This window comes from Dendroctonus ponderosae, unplaced genomic scaffold (genome assembly GCF_020466585.1).
Source record: "Dendroctonus ponderosae isolate FM_Combo_2020 unplaced genomic scaffold, Dpon_F_20191213v2 Dpon_F_20191213_5, whole genome shotgun sequence".
Classification (NCBI taxonomy): domain Eukaryota; kingdom Metazoa; phylum Arthropoda; class Insecta; order Coleoptera; family Curculionidae; genus Dendroctonus; species Dendroctonus ponderosae.
This window is the reverse complement of record NW_026018715.1, coordinates 3,952,427-3,964,248: the sequence shown is the minus strand read 5'-3', so window position 1 is coordinate 3,964,248 and position 11,822 is coordinate 3,952,427. Positions and strand designations below refer to the sequence as shown.

Genomic DNA, 11,822 nt, shown 5'->3' with positions numbered 1-11,822 from the left:
ATCGGATTGTAAGTCAATATTTTAAGTGAAAATAGCACGTAAAGGATTTAATTAGGAATAAAATGCTTTTGAAAAACAGGACATACTTAACGAACAGCACCACAAGTTCCGGGACCTATACAAGTCCATATTTGAACAAGGATTAATAAATCTCAGTAAGCCTCGGATTGAATTTATAAAACAGTTCTTTGCGATTGCTACTTTACATGAAATTGATGAGCTAATGGATATTGGAAAGCAATTGTTGCAGGCTAACGTTCAAGACGGAAATAAAAAACTGGGAATATCCAATATTTTTCTTTGCATAGTTAGAGGCCGTAAAGTTTACCTCCGACTCATCTATCGCTCTATTAATTCATATTGACACTGCAAAATTGCCTGAGGTTAAATTACGTGCATTCAATTCGAATTACCGACTAAAATGCCTTTCATTTAGAAAACCGTTTTCGGAACCGAAATTAGCATTCGCAAACAACCAGGTATTATTAAAAGTCAAATTCGTGAGTAAAAAATGTTTGATTTGGGTATTCAGTTGCAGTTCAGTTCTACGTAAGTCAATTCAATGAAAACCACCGAACTGGTTTAGTTAATAAATTTTTCATCTAGATAGTTAAAAACATAATGCACTCACTTGGTATTCATAAGCAGGTTTCAGATAATACAAAGCCATTTCCTGATGAAAGACTGGAGTTGCAGAACCAGAGAGCGGTGGTACAATCCATACCCAGTCCGCTGGGCATCCATTTCTAAGTCTCACTTCATTCTCCAAGTGCTTCATGAATGATTCTGAAGCAGTGTGGTGGTCTACTATGGTGACGCCCTTTTCCTGGAAGCTATGCAGAACAGCCAAGTTGCATTCTATCATCGCCTTATCTTTCCACAGTGTTACGGGAGTTCGCACGTCCAGACCCATGTTTAAAGCTATGGTCTGTAATAAATATAGTACACGTGGGTTAAAAAGGATTTTTCATCTAACAGTTACGAATATGATATTACGAATCAAGTTGATTTATGAAAAGATCCGGTCAGAAATTTGTTAAAGCTAACAAGATATAGTCCGAAGTGGCAATTTATTTTCTCAGTGAACCAATTCGGTAGGTAAGTTAAAATGCATGAACTTTTTTACATGCGCAATTGTTATTAATAAGCAAAATGTTTTACAATTTTTAATAATAATGTGCAGATACACAGGGTGTCCGGTGTCCGGCACACGATTAAAAGGGTCCTGCGACATTTTTTTGCTACAAAGAAGACGCTCTGATCTAACTTTTATTAAGAAAAAGTGTCTGTTTCCTCTGCTATTATTGGTCAAAATTGTTCAGTAAAATTATGTTTTTTTAATATCTTTTCATGATACAAAGGATTTTACTTAAACCTGCAGTGAATTTGTTCTATTATAGAACTCATATTTTGAAAAAGCAACCGGATTCACCTGCGTTGGGAAAGTGGTGATTTCTTGAGTGTCTTGGTACAACAACTAACAAAACTTTTTATTTGGTTGAGGGATTAGTTTATTTGTCGCATATTGGTGGTTTTGAAGACAATTAACGAATATTTCAATTTTTTTTTAGCTTTGTAATTGCATGTTAATCTACTATTTATTTCTGCTGCCGTCAGCGGAAAAAAAATTTAATATTGATCAAAGGAAGCAAATAAGAAACAAGAATACTAATTGAAAAAAAGCATGATTAAAGAAGCAATAAATTCAAGCAAAAAAAATTTACGACATATTTTGAAATTTGCTTGCTGATTTTAGCGCTGATGTGTAGAACAGTTTTAAAAACCATCAGCTTTAGTCGCCTGAAGCAAACACATAACTAGTGAAGATTCAACTCTAGGTCAAAATCTAGTGAAACTAAAGCTCCACTGCTGAAAGTAAAAAGATCCGAAGCGATCTAAATGCTGTATTTGGAGTCCATCCATTAGGGTGCAAAATGTGAGCAAAGAAAAAGTTGATTTGAAGGCAGTTTAGAAAATGTAACATTGCTAGAGGAACAGCAATATATCCTAACGATTTTGTTAGACTTCGTACCTTTTCAGGACGATTTGTAGAATATTGGTACCTTCCGCTGGATAAACAAATTACAACATCGATGAAAATTCAAGCATTTATTGCTTGAATGAAGTCCTGCATAAAGCGAAATTTCAAACCAATTTTATAAAAGTCTAAAATAATTTGCTGATAAATTGCAAAGTTCCTGTGTTGGTATTAACTGCATTGAATTTCTGCATACTATAGTCAGAACATATTCAATTCTTTAACTGTTTCATGTTCAAGACACAAAATTTTAATACAAGTGTTATATATCTATTTTCTTTTGCCAAAAAGGACTTCGGTGTTTATCCCCTAATTGTTTCTGATATACTGCGTACTCTTAAGTTTCTTGCCATTAGGGTTAAGAGATTACCCTTCTGGACTTGAAATCGGTTCTACTCTTAGCAAGGAGAAAATAGGAAAAATACGTTTTTAAGATAAAAAATCACAGTAACTGCAAATAAAACAAAGATCGTGGTTGCATTGAAATGTTGAGCTAATTTGTTTCTGTCTGTTATTAGAAGCTGCAGTAAAACTGATATTAAAATGATTAACAAACGAGCTGAAATTGCGTCTAAGTTTTTACAATTTACAGAATGTACTTATCTAATATTTATCGACGAAATTAGTCCTAGTAGCTTAATAAGTTAACTCTATGAAAGAAATAATTCATGAAATGAAAATATAATATTAAAACTTCCTGGTTGAAGGGACTCATTTGTTAAAAAATGGAATTATTGATGAAAAAATCACATAGTGCCSAACAATACGCATTAATGTGTAAGCGGGCAAAAATCACACAAATCTATTCAATGCAGGATAGCAGAAAAGTCTGTATGATGATAACACCGATGAAATTATGGTAGGATGTGTTTTGTTGATTTTTGAAATTAGTTTATCTAGTYATGCGTGAAACGCGCATCCWGAAATTGATTGCCAAGTAAATAAACACAACAAACACCAGGATACAGACCGTGTAAATGAARCGAGGTAGATTTATGTTGTTGAGAACAGAATAAGCAGTAAAAAATAGAAATTAATTCTAATACATGCAAAGAGCAAAAATACAATGACTTTGATTTCTGATAAACGAATTGCGCGCTAAAGATGCAATGCAATGCAATGCAATCGTCGTTTATCTCTGGAGGCTTTTAACGATGGAAAATCCACAGTTAATTTGAAAAACTGAACAACAGCACTTTTTTATATCTTTGCTAAAAGTTTTATCAAAGCACTACCCTTAATAAAAGTATCTTAGACAAATATTTTACGTTTTGTAGCCATTCGTCAAAATACATAACAATAACGAATTTACAGAACATAATACAAATATTTTAGGCGCCTAAGAAATTGACAATTTGTCAGTGTGCCCTACTTTTATATAAACTAAAATGAAATATATTTTCTGGAAGCAAGTTTCTATATGATGATTGATTGATAAAAAATTCAAATAATGTAAGAATTTAATGTCAACTTTTGACCCAGGATATAATGTAAAACATTTTGACAATTCCTTGTTATTAAAAACAATTTATACCAATAATAAAATCAACAATCTTTATACATTTTGCTATCACTATTCAAGGGTAGGCAACGGAAAAAGTAGCAATAAAATCGCTGTGTGCAACTATTAACGAATTTTCGATGCTAAAGTATGATTGGCTTTCTAAAATTAAATAAAAAATAGTTTTTCTGATTATTTCGAGGTCTTACTGATAGGCGAAGAAAGCTTGAGAAATTATAGCTTATTCAATCTATTATCGATAATTGAGGCAAAGCTAATATTACTTGAAAGCTGTAAGCTTGGGTTAGGTAGTTATACAGAACAATAAACACGAGAAGAAAAAATATTTAAAAATATAGAAAATTTGTATTTTTGATGCAATATCTTTACCTGAAGAAACATTTTAATAGGAACAACTTTAAAGTTTATATGTTTTCATTGGTCATCCAAAGAAGAACGTGGAAATGCAGCTTTTTGCTAAATTAGAAGAAATAATTAGGAAAAGAGAATCACAATGAATATCTTTCAAAATCTTCAAAACTGGTACTTTCAAATCTCATGGTACCAAGACTTTTGTGTAACAAATGCAAGCATGTTGTTGAACGTTGCTCACTTCATGTATTATCCTTAGCGAGTTAAATACCCAGGCTATTTAAAAAAATGCTAACCAATATATTTGGCTTCTCTAGGCTCTTATTAATGGTATCAACATTATTTTTCTTATTTCTTCTTTATTTTGTTTCTATTTTAATATAAAATCTATAAAACTGATTGAAACTTGAAAGTCAATAGGATTCCATCTTACTAATTACAGCAGTTTTTTCATTTAAAATGCAGATACTTTAGTCCTTATTTGCTGGATAAAGCCGAAGGGCTCTACTATCGAGAGTGCGTGGGTGTTTGTTAAACTGTTCTTTCTCAATATCTAATAGCTTTAACATGCCGCAGCTATAAATATGTCGTTATACGCAGTCAACGTGGACAGAATATTTAAAGGAACAAAAGAGTTAATGTTATATACATAGTCGAATTCTTACATAAGAGATCAGGCGATGATTTATATTTGAAAACGTTTTTTAAAGCCTCCTATTTTAAGGCTCAAGTGGAAAGGAATACATATACAGGGCAAAAAGTTCAGGGTATCAGGTTCACAGACCTGCAAGCGCTTCGTTTTCAAGTTAAAACTCAGATATTTTTCTGTACCTTCTAGATATAGTAATTTTTTATATATTTTATATATCGAAAACGACATGAATTTTATAGAAAACAGCAAAAAATAAGCAATTTTTGGTATAGTTGCTTTGTAACAAAGTGAGTGCAGAGCGCTCACAGATCATAGCTACTTTTTTCCAAGATGATATAGATTTGAGCCTTTTCCATGATTCCACGTTCAGTGGAAACTCTATACATTTTACGATGCATTATATTTATCTTGAGTGTTTTGATAGCTTTGCATGGAACATTTTCAGTGTTTTGTGAAAGTAAAATAAAGAAAGTGAAAATAATGCTATTTTGATATCTAGAACTTATAAAAACTGTATCAATGTTATGATGTTTGATAAACCAAGATAATTATTTTCTGCCAGAATAAAAAAATTAAATGCAATCAAGCGACTTAATAATTTCACTTACCTCTAGCATATTTAAGCGATGTGTATCACAGAGATTTCGACACCCGATCTCCGTACTCATGTACCATCCATTGAAAGGAGCTGCAGTAAACTGAAGTCCACCACAGTCAAACATCATACTGGACACAGCAGGTAAAGCAAACCAACGAAGACCCAAGTTTTCAAACCAATTCAAGCTGAAACCGAAAATAAAAAGTATGTGTTAGCAATTGTTAGTCTATTTATTAAGTAAAATGCAATTAAGCAAATGTAAGTCTCCAAGTAGCAAAAGCAGCAGTGCTAGTCTTGCTACAGGAAACTGTTAAACTACTGTATTGTCTTTGAAAACAGTAGCCACAAGTGGTAGCGAAAGGTCTGGTGCTCTGGCTTTCATGTGTAAAAATATCACTTTTAGTAAACTTTATTAGACTTTATATAATATATTTTCAATATGAAAATTATGTTATACATAATTAAGCATATTTTACATTCTAGCTAGTAACAGCATTATAAAATAGGTTACTGGAATCAGAATGAATCTGCGCTGAAGCGAATTCGAACTAAATACAGCTAAATAAGCATATTCAGCATTCTGAATAGGCACAAGCAAATAATTACAATCACACAAAATTACATCATAAATTTACATATGTTTTGAAAGAGGGTTTCGCAGGCGGGCTCTGTATTATTTCATTTATATCTCATCCACTAACTGGCTCTTGAAAGATCCTTAAAAGTATCATATTGCACCGCTTATATGATTGCGTCTTGTAAGAAAGTTTCGTGAAAAGCCATCTTTATTTCCCTTGGGATGTTGCGGTCAGTTCCTAGAGAAACATATTTCTAGCTTTACTATGATATGTCAGTCAACAGGCTTCCTTGAAATTAGCTTCTTAGGGATTTTGTTGGATAAAAGAAAATTCGGCTTAGTCGGGAACCGCAACAAGATATTGCAATATTTCTTTTGCATATGTTGCATAACGTGTTTATAAATGGAAAATATGGATTTACATTACTCTTCATTTCAGCATTATGCACTCACTTAATAACACGAGGTTTTTTGAGGCATCTCATTTTTTAAATGGGAATCAAATTAGAGCTGCCACTTTTAATGTTTTCATTTTCCAAACCCGAAACGTGAAGAGTTCAAAGAAATGAAAACAAGTGGAAAACACTTACGACCGCTTTTATTACTTCGCCACGTTGAAAGTAAGAACAATCAATTTCAAATGAGCAAAAACCACTTTTAATATACGAAAAGTAAGCAGTTGCAAATGAGGATATTGTTTTTAGATATTTAATATTCAGCGCAAATAATACCGACCCGTCTGATGTTCCATCCCCAAAGCGCTCGTTCATTAAGCCCACTTTGCTTTAAAAAAATTATAATTTTCAATACAGTAGAACATAGAACTGACTTGCAAAGTAAAAATTTGAAAAAAGTTACAAAACCTTGTTTCACAATTGAGCAAAAGCTGTTTAATATTATTAACCAAGCACCAACAATTGGAGAAACCAAATTCAGAGCAATTAAAATAACTCCATACCAGCACCATTAATAAAGATCTAGAAAACAAATATTTAAGAAATAAAAGAAATCGATAATATCTTTCTGCCCTTGCATTTTTTAAGCAATCGATATTAATGACGATACTAAAATTTAAAAAAAACCTAGGAATATCGTTTTTTTTTATTTCAACTATTTCAAACAGAAAGAGCCTAAGCAACATTTCGTCTTGCATCTGTTGTTTAGCTCTACAACTTCCAAAAACCCACTGCCTCCAAACACTCCATAAATTTAACCAACACACTGATTAAAGCGAGATTGGGTAGTTGGAATTTAGCATTTTTTGCATAGTTGGTCTAGGGCGAGGGCCCTTGATTACCTAAGGGCATTTAACACTAAATTAATTTCGCCACGCTTAACTAGTAACAGCATATATACACTATAAGGTGAGTTAAGCTCGAAAAAAACGTTTCTAAACACCGGAAACCAAATTAAATTGAATGTTCAATATTTAAATGAAAAACTATATCAACCAAAATGCAAAAAAACATCAATAAGCCAATATTGCTTTTATTATTAGTTGTTTCGACACAATATGTTTACAAACCAAGTTATTGTCTGGCTCAATTACTCTGTTTTAATTGGATATTTTATCAAATTATTTTAATAATTAAGTTTGCAATTTAAGATGTTTTACCATTTTCGAATTAATTAGTTATACAAGCAATTTTGAATAATCGGAGATCGCCTACTCATTAATATTTATATTTTTTTAAGGCCGATTAAATAGTATTATTCATTCATTCATTATACCTCATACCATCTTGAACAGAAAAACGGGAGCTGAGAAGAGACATTTGTGCGTAAAATATATTCATCGAATTTCCTTTAATTCGTTCGAACAAGCAAAGGACTCAAACAAGGGTCTCGGGATGCAAAGATGCTGAAACAGAATTAATTCAAAAGCTCCCATCAAAAGGAATTTGTTTTTTCAGTTACAGCAAAACAACCGTTGGTCTAAATGTAATAAACTCAGAAATATTCGGTAGATTACAGTGAATTAAGCTGTTACAATATGCATTTCTTTAGCTTCAAGAACATTTACAGACGTTAAACGCCAAAAGAAATGTTGACCTTTCTGGCCTTAGTAGCATGGTGGGTTTGCTTGCACCTATGCATCGATCGAATGCACTAACATCTTCAGAGATGGTTAATCAGCAATCATAAGCAGCAACTGAATTCATTTAATATTAGCAAATGAATCATTCGGTAAATACAGAACTCTTGCAATAATCAGAAAATATCGTGGGAAGTAAAAACAATTCAACCGATTTTCTTTTTATTGATAAAGTTTCTTCATAGTTCTGAAATGAATGGAAATTAATAACCATTTATATACTATAGTACGAAATAACACCTGTTTATTTGTTATCTTGGAAAATATTAATTCCAACTAAAATTGACATTTCATCGTAAAAATAATAATAATTATACTTTTAGTTTTATTGTACATACAACATACACATGAAATTTCAGATAAGTTCTATATTGTTGAGGCGGATTCATTTTTTTACAAACAAATGAAATTTCAGTCTGTCTAATATTTATTTCGTTAATATAAATATATAGCATATTTCAATTGTAACTGCTACCAAGTGCAGTCGAGTATCATGCATTCCTCCATGAACCGTACATTTTTAATCCATCAAGAAAGATGAATTCTTTTGTTATATATTTCTCATTCTTAATAAATCTAGCATAATTGTCGTTCTCAGTTGCACAGTTGCTTAATATTAGAGTAAGTGGAATAATAAATTATTTTGAACATCTCATGGTATCAATTAAATTCTGAATAGTTTGAATAAAGCATGTCAAATAATGTTATAAAAATATTTTAAATGCCTTTTCATTTTTGGCAGGTGGGTTCACAACCTTAGAACTTATCCACAAAACTCAAAAAAATACATGCGGTTTTAAGGCGACGAAAACTTTTATATTTAAATGCTAAATGAGTTAAGCAAACAATTGTCTAAGGTCTAGTTAAGTAAAAATTGAAATGTTAGCAACACGATCTAGACAAACTTTGTCAATTTTTTAAATAATAGGCTGAATTTGTAAATTATTAATTGAATCATACTGAACTTGGCTATTAGCTGAAACCGAATTCTCAGCTCATTGCTATGGTATGACGATCGATGAGTTTTGCACAGAAAACATTTCAATTGGCTAAAAGTAACAAATTTATTTTGAAAATCCAATTAATACGAGACTCATTTTTTGATGAATTTCTTCAAAACGTCGAAACTATAATCAGAATTCGTCCAATGATTTTGAAGCGGGCCAATTGAAAAACGTTGCTCTGAACGTTCTTGGGTGGCAGTTATATCTTTAATTTCTTCACCTAGGTTTAAGCAATATAAGTTCTAGCAGAACTTTTTGCTCCCTTTAAATGACTTGAGTGCAGAAACTGACTAGAACAACAAAAAATTGAGTCCAACTAATGAACGTGAACATTTTGGATTTATCAAATGATAAGTTAATGCAGCAGTGCCTTTTTTAGATTTCCTGCATTTGGTTTTAAAGAATCAAAACATTTTTGTTTCATAAGGTAAACGGATTAATTTTCTGTGAAACCATTCTGTGAGTTGTGGTGCAACAATCAGATATTTGTGAGAATTGTAGCAAAAGTAAACGAGTACCATGTCAATAGGCAATTCTCCGAGATAAAATAAGATTTACTTCTTTATTTTGACGCAAAAATATTTTTATACTCTTGTTTTTCAATTTGTTCAATTATAGCAATGTTCACATTATAAATAATTGTGATACAAAAATAAGTCACTTTGTTTGTAGGCTCCATGTCATTATAATATTTATTTTAATTAAGTAATCCGCGATTAATGGAAAACGTTTACTTTGTTGATGCGAAATAAGAGTATCTGCTTCGAACTCAGGATTCAGATTATCTAAAAATAACGTTTATTTTTTTATCATATAGGGTGTTAAAAAAATGAGCATCAATGTATAGAAATTTGTCAGACCTTGGCGAAGTCAAACAACAAAACTAATTTTAAAGACATTTCTTGAATAGCACTTTACTAGTATCTATTCCTATAAAGAAATATTATATTGTATCAGGTATTTCCAAACGTATCTATTACACCTGTCAGCAGCTTAAATGAGAATTGAATTATGTTGCTTTTCGATCAAGTAAGCTTGTCATTAAAGAAATGAAACGAACAGTAAGGAAAAAGTAGGCAGGATCGAACGATTAATTGATAGAGCGACAAATAGCAAACACTCAAAATTAGACAAAAATTACTCAAAAATTGACAATGAGAACTGGATATTTATACAGTAAAATATCAACTTACAAATAGATTTGTTATTATACACGATAAACAAATTGAGTAAAAGTATGAAAATTTTTCTAGCATTAGGAGTATTTAAGAGATATTCAAAGACCTATGAAGTTTTTATTGTGTATTATTATAATCCAATAATATAAGTAAAGTACTACAAAAGTTCAAGCTGAATAAATTGCAGGTAAAATGTTTATTCATGAATTAAAGTAATGTTGGAATGTTTACTGTTTACTAAAAATAACGTTAGTTTTTTGTATGTTTTTCTTTAATTTATCGGTAAAAACCTAAATATCTACGGGTTAAAAAGCGGGTAACAAAAAGTAATTTTGCAAACAACTTAATTACTTATTTAAAATTTATGTTTTAGAATGATCAAGGACCATGCTGTCCTCACGTTTGGTCCACTTTGCAGTACAACCAAACGTCTGATTTTACTGATGGTCATTCAATAACCATCTAAAAGTCAACTAATTCCAAGTGGGGTTTGAATTATCGGTGTTAGGATATGCTCATACTTTTCACGCGTTTGGTTGTCTAACAAAAATCACATTGTGGCAAGACAATAAATGTTCAAATCAATTTCAAAATTTCCGCAAAAACCTCAATATTATTATTTTTTAATTTCACAAGTTTGCTATTAAAAAGAATGCACAAGAAAACTATTAATAAAATTCGTTCATTAATAATTTAGTAATACTATTATATTTTATTGTATTGGTATTTTTAAATGATTCATTCAGGTCTAAGACTGTTAGGAAAACACGTTGCTCTTACGGAATACTGCCAACTTTAGAACGGTAACAACAACTTAACCCAGAAACAAAGAGAAAGCACCATAGCATTTCTAAACTCACTTCCAACCTGTATAAGACATATTTTGCAAGATATTTCAGCTACCTGAAGACATACTTTAGAGAAAACCTCTATATAGACATTTTGTGGCAACTTAACTTGCTTTAATTCATCGGAAACGTTCATCTCGCTCTATAGCAGAAGTAATGGATCAATCCATAGATACATATTAAATGCACGAACTATAAGTTCACAGATTTACATTAATTCGTTACATGGAACATTTCTGAGACATGTGAAGTAGACGAGATTTGCAAGGACAAGGTGACATTTGTTCATTTCCTATTCTTGACCCATTGTCATTCCGAACAATTGCTTTTTCGTAATAGAAATTTAGTTTGAGAATTGGAAAAATACTGGTTAACTCAAMTTGCAAACATTCCGAAATGTTYTTGAATTAGTTTATGGAAATTCGCATGTGGTGACGAAAAAMGTGTTATCACTAAACGTTTTGTTAATAGATGTCCCGCATTTACTTATTTGCTAAGAGCTGTTTTTCTTATTYTTATSATAGGGAGGAAAAGAGTAAGGACTACTTACTGCGGATGCGTAAGTGACACTTCTAGAACGTATTCCTTCGGTATATCGAAATAATCCGGATCGTGWCCATTCGCAGACACTACTAGCGGCAAAATATCCCATCTGGATCCTTTACCTTTCCAGCCCAGTTTCTGGCAGACTTCAGTAAATTCCGCATTTAGCGGATCTCCTAAGAACGAAAACAATCTTGATCATTGCTTGATGATTGACTTACGGAAGACATGAAATTGCGCAATTAAATTGAGGCAAACAAACTGGTTTATTTCTTACCTATGATAGATCCATCAGATTGGCGGTATCCAGCATAACTGATCAATTGTGCATTCCATACTCGATAGTCGTGTTTGCCGTCGGTTCGTTGAGGAAAAATAGTTATTGCTGATCTGTAAGAAAGTAGACGTCAATTAAT

At 31.7% G+C, this 11,822-nt stretch overlaps 1 protein-coding gene across 7 annotated transcripts in view; it reads right to left on the bottom strand.

The window, feature by feature from the left end:
• The window catches only part of LOC109546644 (nitric oxide synthase), a 126,721-nt gene that overhangs the window by 22,403 nt on the left and 92,496 nt on the right, over positions 1-11,822 (bottom strand). For all 7 annotated transcript variants that reach the window (XM_019917681.2, XM_019917676.2, XM_048666335.1 and 4 more), the window contains exons 5-8: positions 11,684-11,796; positions 11,414-11,582; positions 5,172-5,346; positions 632-928 (exon numbers count right to left, since the gene is read on the bottom strand). In XM_019917681.2, coding sequence (XP_019773240.2) covers positions 632-928; positions 5,172-5,346; positions 11,414-11,582; positions 11,684-11,796 — 754 coding nt within the window. The remainder of the gene's footprint in view (positions 1-631; positions 929-5,171; positions 5,347-11,413; positions 11,583-11,683; positions 11,797-11,822) is intronic.